This window comes from Pseudopodoces humilis, chromosome 2 (genome assembly GCF_049639895.1).
Source record: "Pseudopodoces humilis isolate 2021_Gansu_Grassland_sample_001 chromosome 2, ASM4963989v1, whole genome shotgun sequence".
Classification (NCBI taxonomy): Eukaryota; Metazoa; Chordata; class Aves; order Passeriformes; family Paridae; genus Pseudopodoces; species Pseudopodoces humilis.
In genome coordinates, this window is record NC_142201.1 from 9,713,843 (window position 1) to 9,733,114 (window position 19,272).

General features: G+C 34.9%; 1 protein-coding gene across 9 annotated transcripts in view; it reads left to right on the top strand.

Annotated features, from left to right (window-relative positions):
• Positions 1-19,272, top strand: part of DMD (dystrophin) — a 1,137,330-nt gene that overhangs the window by 409,724 nt on the left and 708,334 nt on the right. For 8 of the 9 annotated variants that reach the window (XM_088068904.1, XM_088068916.1, XM_088068923.1 and 5 more), the window contains 2 exons: positions 3,576-3,754; positions 4,706-4,828. In XM_088068904.1, the coding sequence (XP_087925030.1) occupies positions 3,576-3,754; positions 4,706-4,828 (302 nt within the window). The remainder of the gene's footprint in view (positions 1-3,575; positions 3,755-4,705; positions 4,829-19,272) is intronic. The other variant, XM_088068928.1, reaches the window with a different exon arrangement.

Here is a 19,272-nt window from a genome sequence, read left to right on the forward strand (position 1 = left end):
TCTTTCTGGCAGTGCAGCAGGCACTTAAGCTCTCCTCTTTCAAAGTTATTTTGCTACTAGTTTGATACAAAGAGTGAACACAAACAGTAAAACTATTTGACACAAACGGGGTCAGAACAGTTAGTTGGTCAGAGCTTGGAGAAAGCAAAATATTATTACAAAGCAACAGTTGTATTGGTAGCTGTGTATTTGAAAATTTTAGGAAACATTTCCGTAAACACTTATAACTTGTGCTCTGTATGTGGCTTTCTATACTTATTGTAACACTGTGTAGGAAAACACTGGATTTGTTTGTTGCTAGACCTGTATTTTTTGGTATGGAACTTATTTGTGTTTTATATCATAATCATTTTCACTTATCCCTTAATGTTATCAGGAATTTGATCACTGACCAAACATATGGATGCAAGAACCAAACTACTTGTGAACCACAAGGCTTATAAAAATTGATTGCTGGATCACTTTTTTGGAGAGTTTGACATCTTTAGAAAGTAATTAGTTTGAGAACATTTCAGTTTTATTGTGGTCATCCTTAAGAAACAGTCAATCTTGTAGTTTTGTTCATCATAAAACAAGTAATATTTGCTAATAAGAATCAAGCTGCAGTGAACTTTTATCAGGCAAATTGCTTCCCAAAATAAACCTGTAAAAACCCTTTAAAGACAACTACACTTCAACAGCAGTGGATTTGGCTTATATTTCATGATTTTAATGTTCTGGGGTGAAATCAGATCCTTTCTGCTCTTTTGGTACTTGTTGCCAAGTAACTGCTTTTCTAGAGGAGCAAAATCTTACTTTACATTAAAATTCATGGTCAAAATTGAGCTCTTCTAGTGTCTCAGACTCAGACAGGCATTTTGGCCCATATATCAAAATAAGTGTTTTTTTTTTATTATTTCTCTGTATTTTGTGAATTTGACTGGGGACTTCCTTGAACAGACTAATCTTTCAAAATGGCTAGGGGTGAATATGTTTTCAGGGGGAGCACATAAAGTTAGGCTCTTGCAAGGTAATTTTGTTTCTTTCATGAAAAATGATGCTTAAAGAAACCACGTCTTAATAAGTGATCCCATGGATCTCAAAAGGTATCAAGAAGAGTTGTCTGAACAATATGGTTCGTCTGACAAGTTTAAGTCACTGTTTTCTTTTGAAAAATATTAATCTGTCAGCATAAAGTTTTTACTGAAAAAGTTTCCTCTCAATAACTGGAACAGTCATCTTGGAAACTTTTCCAATACTTTCGTGTAACTGTATTTGTTAAAGAACTGGGATGGTTTCCAGAGCTTTCCAAAGTTATTCAGATTCTTTATTGATAAACATCTTAATATAATTTCTGCTAACCTTATAATGTTTCCCATTTTAAACTCTCTTTTGATTTGTAGTCTATTTTTTTCATTTTTTTATATTCTTTTCAATCCTACTCTGGACAGTTTTTGCCAAGAAAACTGCTGAAATTTTCTGAAATAATTGTCTCTGAGTTGAATTTGAAAAGATAAATTGGTCTGGGGAAAAAAAAAAAAATCCTGGAAAATTTTCTCAAAACTAGTATTGGAAAAATGGTATAGTATACATATCTTGTCTTAATTTTATTAAAAATCTTCTGTATTTTCCAAGAATTTGAGATTAATTTTTAAGAGGTGTATATTGGTTTGACAGGTATTTTCATGAAAATAAATGTATTTACAAGGAAATAGTGAACTTCCTTGCAAGAAAATGCTTGAATTTCTGTTTATTTACTGTCTAGCTACTAGGATTTCAAATAGCCATCAGACTCAGCAGGGGGTAAAGATAGTGCATTAGACCAGGGTGAAGAAGAAGAAAATATGAAGGTAAAATATAGCAGAAGTCATTCCTGCTCTGATAATTCAGGAGCCCATAAAAAAGACTGTTGAGAGATTGATATTCCAGGCTTTCCAACTGTGGTTGTTGAGCTGTTTGTTGTGATTAAATAATGAAATCCTTTCCGATTTGCCAGTGGATTTTGACAGCTGCATATATGCTTTTTATTTGTCAGGTAAGATTGGTAAACAGTTTTTAGCATATATATTATTTTCTAGGTACTCATTTTATCTATTGTGTGAGGTATTTTTGTAGATAAATGATAAGGTATTTTCTCACTTGGTTAACAGGACATTTTGAAAAGGAAAATAATGAAGAAACAGTAGAAAAATCTGATTGTTCAGTGTGTATTCTTTCCTGTAGGAAGGCATGGATATTCACGTAAACATCAATTGCTAGTGGACACTAAGTATAACAAAATGGTGGTAGAATATTCAAGAGAAGACAAGAAGATGCTTATAGTAAAATTCCTATATTATGGAAGTGGGAATGTTAAAGGGAATGTGCTATTTTTTCCAGCCAATGCTAAGTAGAACTAAACCTTCAGCTGTCTCTCATAAAGTACCAAGCAAAGTACTGGATGGGATGGGTCAGAAAGCCAAACCAAAATTATTGATAGAATGTCTTTTCTTAATTTCCAAATATATGTAAAACTTTTAATGCAAGGTGCCTTCTTTCATGTCCATTCCACATTCTAGGCAGAGAGAATGAGATGCCATGTTGTAGAATTATTGATTTATTTTATTTTTTCTGTGAACTCAAGTTTTAGCAAAGACAGGATTGATCTAAGACAGTAAAAACTCATAGTTCTTGGCTTTCTGCCAGCACTCATGTTAAAACATTTATGGAATTAATGATAAATTTCTTGTACAACTGTCCTTTTACATCTTGATTCACTAGACTGAGTGTAGGAAGTAAGTGTCAATGGCAAATAACAAAGTAACTATTTCAAAGAGCTGCCACATGCCTTACATTTTTCAGATCGTTATTGACTTGAATTATTGAGTCAGGGAAATGCTTTTCCAGCTGGTGTATAACATGGCTATGTGCAAAAGTTGAAATCATTCTTTGTGTTCTTGTACAGACTGCTAAAGACCATAGAGGTTTTACAGGGCTTTTTATTTTTTTTTTTTCTATTATGCGTTTCAATGCATGTGAATCCCATGTTCCTTAGATGCTCCACAGATTTCATGAAGAATGCAAGCTTAAGTAGAATATAGAAGCTTATTATTATTATTATGGTTTGACTTCAATGGTTGGGTTTTATGAACCCACTCACAAGAAAAACTGGTAATTTTTCCCCCCCCTACATCATTGTTGCTTTCAGTGGCTAAATGATGTGGGGAGAACGTAAAAGGCATGACTTGGAAAATGAGGTTGTCCTCACTTTTTTATAATGGCAGTATTTATGCAGCACAAGTAATACACTTTTTCCTATGTCTAGCTGTGCTTAATGGGGATCACAGTGTCAAATTGCATTTTGACACAAGAAATAGAGATAGAAATCTCATGACGCTGAATGAAATAACATTACCTGTATAAACTCTGGCTCCTTCTCATTGATATGCAAGTTTGTTCTGCAATTTTGGAACTGATGCTAAGGTTCTAATTAGTCTCTAGAGTACTCATGTGGACAATAGATTGCTCATTAGTCTGTCAACTTTCCATGAAACTAATTGGTTATTTCTCATGTCAAATATGGAAACTGAAATTACACATGTTAATTTTCCTTCCAGATGTTGCAACTGCCTGTCCAGATAAAAAGTCCATCTTAATGTATGTGACTTCGCTGTTTCAAGTCCTGCCCCAGCAAGTCACCATGGAAGCCATCAGGGAGGTGGAGATGCTGCCGCGGCACTCAAGGGTCACCAGAGAAGAGCACATAGAAGTACATGAACAGCATTTTTCACAAGAAGTGAGTTTCACTTTTCTGCTTTCATCTTTCTGCTCTAAAGTGGTTGTTTCCCTGACTACCCCATGAGTTTGATGACAAATGGCCAGTGGAAGGCAAAAGCCCCATGGGTGTAATGGGCAAAGTCTCTTCACCCCAGTCAAGTCAAATGTACTTCTCTGCATGTACTTTCACACTGGCTCTCATCTAACACCAGACTGTTTTAAAAATTACTATTCAGCAAGTAAGTGCTTTGCACTTCAGTTCTACAGCATTGTGCATTTTGATGGTGGCAGGATGCCTTGAGGAAAAACAAATTTGGGGGGCTTACATTTAAAAGCAGATAGAAACATTACCATTTTAGAGAGTAGCTGATTACATTTCTCCATAGTCATGATACATTTTTAATTTTTGTAGCATTTTATTTACAGTGACTTGCATTTTAAAATAATCTTTTCTCAGTTTATAGTTGTCCTCTCAAAAAAGTCATGTAATATTTGGAATTAATTTATGATTGTAATGTCAGTTTTGCTTTTCACTGAAACTATCAGACAGCATGTGCTGAAGTTTTTAATGCATTTTAGGCTTACTTCACTTGTCTGAATTGAATCTGTATGTTGGGTATGGGATGCTCACTCTCTTTTAGAGTTACTGAGCAGATAGGTATTGGCTCTGTTTATTCAAGATGTGACAAAAGATCACTTGCTTTTTTGAGCCTCTGCTTGTAAATTATAAAGGAGCTTCCCTTTTCATTGTTATTCTGCTGGTGTTGAGTCCTGACAGTTTGTTGCTTTTGGTAAGGGTGTCAGATTAAATGAGAGGTTTCCTCAATGCCATCCCATTTTGCCTGCTGAATACCAACACTGTCCCTGAAAAATGACCTTCCTGCTTCTTTTTCTTCAGTTGATCTTAAAATCAATATTTACTGCTGCAATCCATGCTCCTACCCATATGTACATTGTAATTTATTTGTAGATCACAGTCAGTGTACCCCAGGGACCTTCGCCTTCTCCTAAACCGCGGTTCAAAAGTTGCACCTATGCGCAAGCTGTGTATGTCACATCCCCCGACCAAAAAAGGAGGCAGGTTCCTCCACAGGTCTGTCAATATTGTAGTTTTTTGAGAGAGTTGTTTTGTTAAGCTCGTGCTTGGAGTGAAAGAGCTTGTGCATTTTGCTTCTACTTGATCTTAATGACCTGCTTTTTCCAGGACTTTTTCCTGTCGAGTATTTACTTTTTCCTGCCTATCTCTGCATGGCTGGCAATAGCTGTTGTGCTGATTGTAGGGGATGATTAACATTCAAGTACTGCTGGTTTAGACTCATAAACTTCTTTCTTTGTTCAGCCATTTTTGAAAGTAGTACATACATTGCCTTAAAAAGGTGTTATAAGAACAAATGTAACATGAGCTGTACTTGGCATCTATTATAGTACAGCCTCAGGTTTAGTTATAGGAAAAAAAAAAGAGCCATTGGCTTTCTTTTTCTAACCCTTCCTATTAAAGAAAATAGTAAGTGATGGCATTTCTCAGAAGGTTACTGTAGTTAGAAAGAAAGGTGAAACAAACATTATATTTAACCCTGTAATACTGTATTACAACAGCTGGTCATTTTTATCACAAATGGCGTCTTGCTGGTACTTGCTGAGGGTAAGGGGTTATATTTGGTTTTTACTTATTTATTCTCTTTTATTTTTACTTTTAAATAGCTGGAGTGGTTTAATAAAACTTGTTTCAAGTAATCCTTATAATGAGAATTTCAGTAGTTGAATTTTTATAACTTTTGACAAGTATAAGACCCAAAGGTCATATTGTTTGCTTCTGTGTGCTTTCCTTTCATTACTTCAGGGAGAAAAGATCTGTGTGCATGTGGTGCTGCAGTTTGAGTTTGCCTCTGGGTACATAATTCTGTCTAACATCTAAAAATCTATTGCAAAATTATACTTCTATTCAACACTGTGTATTCAAATCTATCGTTCAAGTGACAGGCATTTTATTGAATAATGACTTCCTTTAAATGCTCCAGGACAGAAACCCTTTGCACACAAGCATGACCCCTGCTACATTATTCTAACATCAAATGTGTTGAAATGATGAGTCACAGAGCTTTGAAATAAGATGTTTAAAACTATCATAATTGTTTTGTTCTACTTAGACACTATACAGATATTTTAGAGTGATGAAAAGTGTAATTTAGAGTGATGAAAATATAGGACAGATTTTTTTCTTGAGGTACTTTTATTGTGACCAGTTGCAAGTTTTGTCAGCATCTCCACCATCAAAAGTCATATATAAACTGAAATAAATGAAGTAATTATTACAAAGCATGGTGGCTGAAATTTACTAAGACGTAATTTGGTTATTTAGTCCTCATCTTGCATTTCAGTTTTCAGATCTCTTCTTCCTGAATTTGGAAGCTTCATCTACTACACTTTTATGCAATAATTAATATGACAATATTATAATTCTGCCAGTTTGCAGAAGCTGAAGACCTAACCAGAATCTGAGCCAACTTGTGCTGCAGCCACAACAGATATAAACAAATTTAAAGCATTCACTTATGAATACTTTGGGAAAACCACCAGGCAAATTCTCATTATAATCAATATAAACTTGAATTAAAATAATAGCAATTAATATCCCAAATCAATATATGGAATTATTAGTCAGTGATTATTTTTTGCCTTCAGCTATGTATTTCTTAAAGAAGAGCTGTTGTCTACCAATTAAAGCAAGTTAATAATTATAGTTAAATAGTGGTTGATAATTTTTTTCTCCAGACACATGAGGCTTGTATAGCTTAATAATTCCATCTATTTTAACTAAATTAAATAAATATTACTTCCTTTTCATTTCTTAGTAGCCTTTCAATTTTCTGTCAGCTTTATTATGATTGTTGGATACCATTATAAATAATGCAACTGCCTTAAGATTTTGAGTGAAATCTACTTCTGTAGGGGACTTCAATAAAGAAATCAAGAGGAATTTAACTTTTTTCTCTTGGATTTTGTAAAGTTTAAGAAACTTATTCTTATTTCCATCTAGTTATCAGGAAAAGTTTATTAGATTTAGTTGACTGTGGCCTGCCAATTTCCATGATATTTTTGGTACTGTCATGGAGAAAAAATTTTCACAAAGTATTTTGGTCTTCTGTTGAAATCATGGAATCATTCCTTCTTTCTCAATCTCTGCTAACTTTCAGTTTATAGGACTTGAATATTATAATTTCCCCAAAATAAGCATAATTAAATAAGACCTCTTTCCAAAGATTTTGCTTATGGTCCTGGAAATTTGACCAATATGGCTTTTGATGCATGTCATACATTTTTTTCACATGTCAGTTGTCAGGAATTTTAAGATATATGAACTGTGATTCTCTGAGCTGGCATATTGGCAGGAAGGAATAACATTTCCTTTCACACCATCATTTGTCAAAGTTCTTTCTCTTCTATCTTCTACCCTTGTCTATTCTTTTATGTCACATTCCACTTCATTTCACTTTTCTTATCTTCACTCTTCCTAGTAGCTTCACAACCTGTGTGCCTTCAAATTCACCCTTACTTTCTGAATTCTTATTCTGTCACTCAGGAGGGTACTTGCAAGACCTAGTATTTCTGTTGTGCAAATAGTGGCCAGACAAGTTTTGCTTTTTTTTAACTGTGACATTTCTCAAATTCAAAGATAATCATTGCTCTGCAAACCTGTTCGGTCAGTGCTTCGCTACCTCTGGCAGAACCAGTGAAGCATTTTCAAGTGTCAGAAGTAACATGAATAGCAGTTTTTTCTGCTAAAATTCAAGAACAGTTTTCTTCCTTTATCTTGTTTACATAGTGTTCATAAACTCATGAAGATCTTGGGACAAACCTGAATCCTTGAATTTCCTGGATGAACACTAAAAAAGGCCCAACAGAAAATATTCATGTTGACAGTTTTTAGATGCAATTACCACTTGGCAATTACAGAAGGTTTGCCTGAATTGGCATGTCTGTATTTTGTCTTGTATGTGTTCTCTGTAAAAAGGCTTCACTTGCAAATATCCAGCTTAATGTACAAATAAATGATCCTCAAGTTAATTTTCTGAGACATTTCAAAATCCTCATTTAAAACTATTCATTGTCTTCTGTTTATAATTTTGAAAGCACTGGGGTTTGTGTTATTGATTCATCTCATTGAACACCTGACCAAGAAGAATGCTGTGTTTACTTTCCAGTTTGGTTCATGAAAGCAGTTCCTAGTATTGATCCCAGGCAAAACTCCTATCTCACTACTTTCATTTTTACTTCCACAGAAGTATCTCCACAGAACATAAAATATACAGCCTTAAATGAGTTCAGGATAAAAAAAGCAGTTTTGAAACACCGAGGTACCTGAAAAAGAAACTTTTTATGATACAGAATCATAGAATCATTTATTTTGGGAAAGACTTAAATATGAGTCCAACTTAACCTAACACTGACAAGTCCACCACAAATTCATGTCTCTAAGCCCCACATCTACAGGTCTTTTAAATTCCTTTTTGGTGGAGACTCTACCACTTCCTTAGGCCGACTGTTCAGGTGCTTGATAACCCTTACAGGGACAAAAATTTTCCCAGTGTCCAATCTGAACCTCCCCTGACACAATGTGAAAGCCATTTCCTCCTCTTTTATCACTTGCTATGTGGGAGAAGAAGCCAACCTCCACCTCACTACAGACTCTCTTCAAATAGTTGTAGAAAGCAGTAAGGTCCCCAGGGCTTCTGCCAAGCCTCCTTTTCTCCAGGCTGAACACCCCCAGCTCCCTCAGCTGCTCCTCACCACACCTGTGCTCCAGACCCTTCCCCAGCTCCGCTGCCCTTCTCTGGACTCGCTCCAGACCCTCAGTGCCTTTCTTGTAGTGAGAGGCCCAAAACTGGACACAGCATTTGAGGTGTGGCCTCACCAGTGCCGAGTCCAGGGGGACAATCCCTGCCCTGCTGCTGCTGCCACACCATTGCTGATCCAGCCCAGCTGCCTTTGGCCTTCCTGGCCCCTGGGCACACCTGGCTCATGTTCAGCTGCTGTTGACCAGCAAACCCAGCTCCTTTTCCTCTGGGCACATTTCCAGCCACTCTTCCCCAAGCCTCAAAACTTTCCTGGGGTTGTTTTGACACAGGACCAGAATGTGGCACTTTGCTTTGCCAAACCTCATGCAATTAGTCCATCAATCAGCCTGTCCAGATCCTTCTGCATGGCCTTCCACCCTCCAGCAGCCAGCCCAACCCAGCGTCATCTGCAAAAACTGAGGGTGACCCCTATTCCTTTTGAAAAAACAGTGCTGAAAATATAAGTATTGAAAAAATCAGGATGAACAAAATCTGAGTATTTTGAGACTGGAACTTTTGTAAATGAGCTTCTGGCAGGTCCTGTCAGAAAGGTGAGTCTGTGAGTTTGGCTGCCTTAGATTATCTATTCAAAATCAAGCCCATTGATCTCTGTGATTGTCGATTTTTGTTCTTTTGGTAGAGAGTTATGTTTTCTTCATTCCACATTGTATGAAATACAGTTTGTGTGCAGAATTATTCTTTAACATTTAAACTAACAAGCTTCAGTATATTTGAATTGAAATAATTTGAGATGAAGCAGTGGTAAATGAGGACAGTATTCCTTGGCACACAATGATTTGATTTGGGTGGTAGGAATTAGGGGCTTCACCTCAGCCTTCATCCTTGTCATTATTAGTTTGTGAGAAATTCCTAACATTCCACTTTGTGTTTTACAGAATATTGTAATGCAGTTTGCTTGTGTTTCCTGGGTTTTATAATGTGGATTTAACCAAGTTTCTGTATGGGACATTGTCAGTCAGTTCATAGCGATAATTAACTTGAAAAGTCACTAAAAGCTCCTTATAAAATTAAGTTGAGTTTATTCCTAGAGCACAGAACTCTTCTGTCAGTCTTGCCCTTGAGAATGGTGGTTTTCTCAATCTTTAATTTGCCACACTTTTGGTCTGCCAGGAATTTAACTTCTTTAAAACTGCTGTAAGATCTCCTTTCTGGGACTCTTCATGGTTGGTCTGTGCCACAGAATTGAGTGGTACAGCATCACAGGATTCTTTTATTGCTCTCCTTTTTTACTAAACCAGATTTTTCTTTTATTTAGAAGCTGTGATCTAAATTCTGTCCTGTTTACCTTACAGTAAAGTCCTCTTTTGGAGAGGCATCAGAAGACAGTGAAGTAAAGCCGAATAGAAATTTAGTTCCAACTTTTTGGTAATATTTCCAGTGTAAGATACTTATCACAGAATATATTCCATTGTGTCAGCATTGGGGGGATTTATGGCATAATTTAAAGTAGAATTCAGGAAACTTCAGAAATACTGAATTTTCTGCATATTTAGTCATTAGATCATGACGGATATAATTTGGGCAATGAGTATAATGACAGTCCTGGGTGTTAGCCTAGCTATTCTCATTTAAATAGAAACTTTCAGAAAGCTAGGAGCTGTTTCTGTAGAGCTAAATAAAAACCCTAGGACTTAGGCTAAGCATAATAAAATAGTAAAATTTGCCACCAGAGGTCAGAACAAGGAAATGCAGAGATGGAAAAATCAAGCTATGTGGAAGTCTTCTGGTTTTCTTAGATTTCCATCTCCTGGATGCCATGTCTTCAAGGAACAGTTTGAAAAATGATGAAGCAAACATTTTCAAGTGAGTTTATATATTTTTGTATTTTCAATAATAGTCTGAAAATTAGATGGCTTCTTGTCTGAGCCTTGAGGTCTGTCAAGATGACAGTAGTTTCCCATCACTGCTTTGTGTGTAGACACCAGCAACAGTTCAAACTAATTTTTTTTGTGTGGGGGGGTTTTGTTTTTTTTTTGGTTTCAATGTTTACTGTGTATTCTTTTCCGAGAGTTTTTGTTGTCAAAAATGTTAGTACTCTCATGAGTAAGTGATAACTTGTAGTGGACCTAGTTTCCAATATGTCAGAACTTTTTTTAGTCTATTTCATTTCACACACTCATTCCTTTGGTTTCCTGCTGAGCTGAGATCATGAGGTCTCAACTTCCCCGCCAGGGCAGAGAGGTTCTGCCATTCTAGCCTTCAGGCTGAGCTCTGCCACTGCTTTGCATTTACAGATGTTGGATATCACTGCCCAAAATTCTTAGGCATCACCTTCTACTTGTCTTCTCACATCTCTGTTGACCAGCAACAGCACAGGAGGAAATGCTATGAAGCTGCATCAATGGAAATTCAAAGTGGACATGAGGAAAGGGCTCTTCACTGAGAGGATGATCAATGAGTAGAACCAGCTCCCCAGTGAAGTGGTCATAGCCCTAAGGCTGTAAGAGTTCAAGCAGAGTCTGGATGTTTGAATGTCATACGATTTAATTTTGTGTAGTCCTGTGAGGACCAGGGAGATGGAATCAATCCATCCTGATCTGAGATATTCTATAATTCTCTGATCTGCAGGGTCTTTTTTTACTTTTTTACTTTTAGGATCTTTCTTCTAGTCAGCATCTTTTTTACCTTATTTCTAGATCCCATTCTCTCCCCTGACACAAATTCTTTTCAGGATGCTTCTTTTCATCAGCAGGTGATCTTTGCATAACCATGAGACTGTGGTTCCCAGTCTAAACAGTCTCGAGGCAGAAGCACAACTCATGATGAGCCTTACCAGGAGTGCTTCTGTCTTCTGCCTCTTCAATAATGGCAGGATTTAGAGCATGCTAAACCATGCCTAGACTATTTGTTAGCAAAACTTAGAACCAGTCCCAGCTGCTTGTAGCTGGCAAGTAGCAGGAATCAGCCCAGGAGCTCAGAACTGCAATTTCAGGCTTTCAGCCTCTGCTCCAAACATCTTTTCACAGTTATCTAATCCCTGTACAAGTTCCTTTTAACAATCACTAGTGAAAGTGAAGGTTTTTCCACCTCTAATGGGTAATGACAATTCTTTATTTTGTAATAAAAAACGATTCCTTCCTTAATTTTTCATCCATTTTTAACTTTTGCTTTTTATTGACCTTAAAACACCCAAGAGAAACCTTTATTTTTTTTTCACGACTTTATCAACTGTAATTTTTTCCTTAAAATAGCTGTAAAGCTTGCTTAACAAGGGGCACTGGAAATGAAATGTGGAATTTCCCATTTGATCTGCTAGTGTATTCCTTACTGACTGATAAGAAAAGGTAACGTGTTTTTCATGAACTTAAAATTCCTAGATAAAATATATCTGCTGTATATTCAGATTGAATTCAGTAACTGAATAAATTCATAATGCCATAATCATGAGTGTATCTATAACTGGTTGGAAATATTTAAGAACAAAACGGTTTTCTAATAAGTAAAGATAATTTACATTACTTTTAGAGTGACAGATTTCAATTTTTCCTATTAGCAACATGGAAATGTTAAACTAGTAATTTCCTGACTACATTATTGGTGAATGTATTTTTGAACAGACAACTGTACATACTTTCAGTACCACACTTTTATTCTGACTGGGTTTTTTTTCTTACAGGTTATTTTTTGGTGCTCTTAAGTAGTTTCAGTGCTATTTTAAGTTCCATCTGTATTTATTTTTTTTTTTTTTGAGAAGCACACTTAACAAGAGTTTCTTAATTTCAAATTTGAACTACTTATTTTTTTGAAAAGTCTGTTTTAAAATTTCTTACCTGTACTGAAAATCTGGTCTTGCCAAACTTAAAACCTTTTTAATATGAATGAGAGTTTTCACTTAATTTCAATGAATTTTGCAGTTTCAAGTACTTTTTTTGCCTGTTATTTTGGAAAGAAACCTCTTTTCTCTGGTTGCTAAATAGCTTAATGTTCAAGGCCTACAATAAGATATATAGGATGTATAACATTTAAAAATATTCTCTTAAGTAATTTTCTGCCCCTGAGTCTCTTGAACATAAAGTATGTGTATGGCATGTTAAAGATGGATACAGATGTTAAAGCTGGATGTAGATACACAAAATAAGTTCACATATTCCTTTACTGTTAACATTTTATATTTTTAATATCCATAATATATAAAATAGTAAATTAGTAAATTTGAATCCCCCTTCTGGCCTGTAGAGTTTAGGCAACAGTGCAAAATTGTATCAGTAGTGGATTTGATGGAAAGGAAGGGCTAGATAAAACTTACGACACAATGTTAATAAAATCTTTGCTGGTGAAGACTGGTGGAGGACTGAAATTAAAGTAATTTGAGGATTTTTACAATTTGAAGTCATTATGCTTTCCCATTTCAAACCCCTAAGAAAGGCCTTTCACTTTATGCACACACAAAAAAGTGAATTTAGTCTGAGATTGAGAAAGCCAGCAATTCACGCTTTGCACTCGTTCATTACACCTATTAAAACTTATGAAATGTAAAAAAAAAAAATTGATATAGAACTCATGTCTTTTGAAAAACTTGTCAAGACAGTTTAGCACATAAAAGCAATTCAAAGTATTTTTCTAGAGATAAAATTATAGCATCATTATAAACAGCATTGTTAAAATTTTGCTCATCTCTATATAGCATGTGAACTTCTCAATAGTGTCATGAAGTCTTGCTTCATAATTTTAGATAGTATTACTTTATTTTAAAACATAGTTTATTGAGGATTTTTTACTCATTAATTTATGTAGATTTGACATCAGTAAAATTAAAAAGACATCAAAGATGAGATTGTCTGGTTATATGCTAATCTAATCATATTTTTGTGCATCCCGTTGAGAGTTATTACCAACATGAGCAAAAAACCCAAACCCCTGATCCAAAGAAATCTTGAAATATTTATGTAGCAGCAGCAGCAGCACATTTTATTCGTGTGCTCAGGAATAGGAGAGAAAGTTTATTTTAGAGCCTCCTTGTTCTCAATGGCTTTGCTGGCTCTCATCAGTGAGAGAAGCTTCCTTGGCCCCAGCAGTTCCATCCTGTCTTTCTCTGACTTTCTGTGCAGTGTAACAGGATAGATTCACTTTAACATACACTGGCTTTCACAGGATTACCTGCAGTGATGGTTAAACATATATAAAAATGATGAAAACATTAAGAATTGCATTTTCCAATTAAAACTCCTTGAGTCTTAATTACAACACTTTTATATAATTTTACTGTTTCCTGCCCTGTGTTACACCATCACATGGTTGAATTTTATTCAGCTGAAATAAAACCGATGAGGGATTTTTAATTAAGATAGCTTCAAAAAAATGCGTGCAGGGTATGCATTGTGCCCTTAAAATGCCTGTGCCCAAGTGTAGGTGTAACTTTGAGGAAATAGCTTCAGTAGAAAGTGTTAAGATTTCTGTGGAGAAAACCTTTGTGCCCCTACTTGCATATAATGCTCTTGATAAAATCTAAAATATTTTTAGTGTGTTACAAATGGTTCTATTGGTTTGGAGAAGTGAAGGAACAATTAATTCCCCACTCACATGGAGAGACAATGCGAATTTCTGCTTCAGGATGTCCTTTTGCCCAAATCATTGCTCTGTGAGATAGTGGATAACCTTTTTTTTTTTTTTTTTCCCTGTTGTATTTAAGAACACCATTAGAGTTGTCTGTTTTCAGGGTCTGTAGGAAGTGCTGTGGATTTTTTGTTAGTTCACATTTGTATGGCAGGGAGGTCTGTGTGTTTATCTGAAGCACTGACCTTTGGAAAGGCCGGATTGCTGATCTCCCCTGATCGTGAAAGTTCTGATTTCTTTCTTTCCCTTAATGATTTTGATGCAATAGAAGCTGTGTCTTGTAATGCTTGTGTAGAAGACTCTTCCTCTAGGATACTGCAGTGTGTATTTTTTAATTTTGCTCTGCATGTACAGAGTTTAGATCCAAGTATAGAGAGGAAAATAGTAATAGATTTTCCATGTTTATTTGCTACAGCAAAGGCATCTGTCTCTATGTACAGAAGTATAAAGGAATTTTACTTTATAGTTTGCTAAGATTTATAATTATTATAAGCAGTATTATAATACAGGTATGTTAGCCTGTGGTGATCAGTAAGCTAAGAGGAAAGGAGGAATAAATAATACCTTTTAGAACAAAAATACATTTGGTGTGGAGGTAACAAACAATTTTTTAGATGTTCAAAATTTATTTAGAAATTCCACTCCTGAAAGAATAACACATAGCAAAAATAAGAACTTCAAAAATATAAAAATTGTGTGGAACAACATGGTGTTTGGTCAGAAGGAATTTGTTTTGTTAGAACTTTAATTAAAGTGTATCAAAGAAGGAATAGATATATTTTGATATGATAAATAATTCTTAAAAATTTAAAAGGAAATTTTAGTTCTTTGATAGGTCATTAGAGCAGAAACAGCCGTTCAAATAAACTGTGCGTGATGTAGTGAGGCATCAAACTTTAGAAAACAGATGTATGTTTTAAAAGCGTACAAAATGGAATTCTTCCTAAAAATCAAAGCTATTACTTGAAAACAGTAGCAATCTCTTATGGAATTAGTTCTGAGAACTTTTTGCAAGTCATTTGTAAAGTATTTTGAAAAAAACCACGTTTAACTCCTAAGCATGAATGAGAAAAGAATAAAGATCTGATTTAAGTTAAAGCATAGCTCCCATTAATATATAAATATATTCATGTTTAGAGGAAGTTGAAACTACAAAAAGTATAGACAGGTGAAAGTATGATAAGCAAGTTTTCTGTTTGATGTTTAGGTTTATGTTTTCCTACCTTCTTTATTTCTGCTGTAATCTTTTCAGATTTCTCTTTTTGGTATTTGCATCCTATTTAACATGACAATATTTGCAGATTCTACCAAAACTGTTTTTTATCTTCATTTGGACAAAATGACAATTGTCTTATGAATTTTTTGTTCAGTATACTGTTTATATCAGCTTCTGAATTGCCAGTTCTTGCATACTAAGATTGATATTTCTTCAGTCTAGAAGTATATAAAACATTTTCTTAACTTTCATTTTGAGCAGTCTTCTGTCTTGTAGTTTGAAGTGGTTTATGCTTTGTTTGGTGGAAAACATATCAATTTCAGTTCTGTATTTTATTTTTTTTTTGCAAGAATAAAAATAATATTAATTTTACACTATTTTCTGCCAAAAACAAATAAAAAAGCATAAACCAGAAAAGAGAGAAGGAGGTGAGGAAGAAGGGGGAAAAAGTTCTAAAGATTTCTTTATACAATTAAAAAAACCCCAAAAACCATGCAAACACTGTGTCAGCAGCATCACATCAACACCAACACCAACTGTGTCAGCATCATCACATCAACATCAACACAGTGAGCAGCAACTTGGGATGTAAGTCAGACTATCAGTGAGATGAGGAGACTTTCTGACTTTGAACTTAACAATAGGATCCAAAAATAAAGATTCTACAGCATTTTGTCCATTCTGAAAGGTATTGAGGTATGATAACAATAAATGACTCTGTTTGCAGAAGTTTTCCAACTTGAATTTCATTTGCCAAATGAATTAGAAAGTACAATTTCCCAGCACAGTATGTGTTGTATGTTACTCCAGCCACTCAATGTCATTTTGTTCAGTATGATTACCTTTTAAAACTGTCCTCTAGTCAATTTGTAATTGACTACTCCCTTCCAGAATACATTCAGTTTCTGTCCAATATCTCTGGCCCTAAAAATTGTCTTCACTGTTTCTCTGGTCCCTTTACTTCTATTCACACTCTTAATCACAGTGTTCTTGTGTCTTCTCTGTATCACCAAGGAAATGCTTTCTCTGTTATGCCATGCCATCTTTTGATACTTTCTGTTGTTTCATGGTTCTCCTGTCCCTTTTAAATTCAGTCTCAAAATCACTCTCTTCTGCAATGATGGCTTTAACCAAGTTTTAACTTGTTCATGTTCAGCCTCCTAATTTTCTCAGCTTTAACTTCTTCTTTCACTCTTTACCTTTGTTCCTGGATTTTTTCCCTATCTGTGAATGTACATGATGCCTACTGCAATGAATATGCTATTTAATACCTACAGCTTCGAGTCATGCATTATATCTTAGTGAATATGAGTAAATTTATGTATGATATAAGGAAGGATAATTTTACTTGGCAAAATTTAACCTGTAAGGCACCTATAATTCTTTTCTGACGCATCAGCAATATCAGGAAAAAGTAAATGACAAAATATTTGGAGATTATGTTTCAACATTCTGGTAATTATTTGAAGAGCAAAAATTTATTTCCAGAAGAAAGTACTGTGAATAAATAAGTAAATCTCAACAGGTGTGCAATTCCAGAAGTAAGAAATTGCTTTTTGCTAGAGCTCAATTATCAAGGTAAAGGGGAAAAGGGAAGATGAGAGAGTATTGAGAAAGAAAGAGTATAGCTAGATAAGAATATGGTTTTGAAACAGCACATTTATAATGTATTTTTTAAATTGACAGTTTCAGAATTACTAGTGTCTGTTAGGAATTTTGCAGCTACAAAGCTACACATTAGTTTTACATTGTCTCTATAATGAGCACTTAGAATCTTGTAACTCACTGGTTAATGCCCACCTCTTTAATAAGCATATCTGACTACATCTGAGCATTCTCACTTACTCATTCTCCACTGATGTGTGCTTCAGAAATTTCTTGAACTGAAGAAGGCATCTTTTTATTTAAAGTCCTCAGTGGATTTTTTTCCTGTTCCTCTATCCATTTGCTGCTCTCTGTAAGCATTTAAGAAAGTTTCCTATATAGCTTTCAGTTTTCCAGGAGGACTTCTTGGTAGTTCCCATTCTTATCTTTTGGAAATATTTCCATATTTCTGTATTAATACCCAATTTATAAACCTCAAGTTCTTCATTCAGTAGAGGAGGAAAACCCCATTGTGAGATGATTGGTTATCATTTTGACTGATTCACAGCTTTTCATTTATTATTCACAGCATGTAGCTACAAGCAAGGTAGTTACACTACCAAATTATTAAAAAAAAAAAAAATAACAACCCAAATATTAAACCATTTGATCCTTTTCTGTAACAGCCTTTTGGTTGGATTTTAATGTTAAATTGAAAATATATTCACTGCAGTGCTTTTCATTGAAGAAGGAGAGCCTCTTTAATAGAAAATAAAATACATTTTGGGAGACTTTAAATACAAAATGGATAAACTGCATAAGAGCCATGAATGGGATATTCAGCTTATTCAAGCAAATTTCATTACTAAGATTTTAGATGACTTTGCAAAACCACCTATTTTAGTAATTCCTTCCAACTGTAACAGCACAATTCAACACATGTTGTTGAATGTTCTGAAATCTCCAGGACCTCAACCTCAGCTTCACAGAAACTGTGTGGCATATCTACTAATTGGCTCTTGCCTCAGAACCTTCATTTCTGAAAAGAAAAAATTATCCTAGAGATGGATCTTGTTGAAGTTAATTGCTGAGGCTGTTGATGCTTTTGAAGATATTTTGACATTGTGCTATGTGAAAATATAAAAGGAGTTTTGAAATTAAATATTCTTATTGAGAAGACTGGAGTGTCTTTTATGCTATGGGATAACACAGATTTTGCTGACAGCCATAGCAGAAGAGAGAGAGAGAATAGGGGAGGAAAAAAAAGGAAGAAATAACAACTGAATAGGATGATGAAAAGAGAAGGCTACATTTTCTTCCAGAGTGATGGAGCTGCATTTATACATTTTCATAGTTTTTTGAACTACGAGGCAGTGGAATCCACTATGAAGCATATGTGAATATGAAAAAAAAAAAAAAAAAATCCCTCTTTTTGCTTTTGGCCTGCATTTCTGTAATCTCAATATCTCCATATGTATTTTAGCAGCCTTTTGGTGTTTGTTTCTTGATTTGTCTGTTGCCAGAGAGAACTGGGGTGCAGTCTATATTTCTATCTCAATCTCCTGTAATACATGCTAAAGAAATAATTCAATATATTTTTGGGCAATTCACTTGCATTTCTCTTGACTAAAAAATAATTTACATTTTACTGTTCACCTTCTATTTACCATTTACTATTTTCTGTTTATACATTTAGTAATTTTTCTCCACATGGAGATTTTGAGAATACAATTTAGAACATAGAACATTTCATAGAATGGTTTAGGTTAGAAGACATGTTAAAGATCTTTAAAGACTTTTAAAATGTCTTTCTCAGGTCAGTCTCCTTCAAAGTGGATGTTACTTTAGTCATTACTACATTTAGAATTTGCATTTTAAAAATTCAAATTAAATAATCATGACCTTTGTCTATTCAATCTTGTGTATTTTTCATGCTCCTGAATTATACTGTGACCACAGTTCAAATTTTAAGGTGATCTGATCACCATTAGTAGATAAAGTTGCCTTTTTTTTTTTTGTCTGTGTGTATGTGACAGTACAAAACATTCTGGAAATCTCTCAAATAAGCTGAATCTGCTGATCTGGAGTTACATTGTTGGTAGCAGTACTGGGAAAAGACCTCAGGCTCCTTGACCCGTGATACTTTCATCAGGACCCAGTTACCATTTACTGTTGGAGAGTTCTGAGAAGAGTCATTAGTTAATACTGAAAACTTATCCTGGGGTGAAAACTTCACCTTCCTTTATGTAGAGCAGAGTCTTATTTATGTATTATGCAGCTGCCAAATGATCTCACAGTCTACTGCGTGACATGACAGTGCCTGAAATA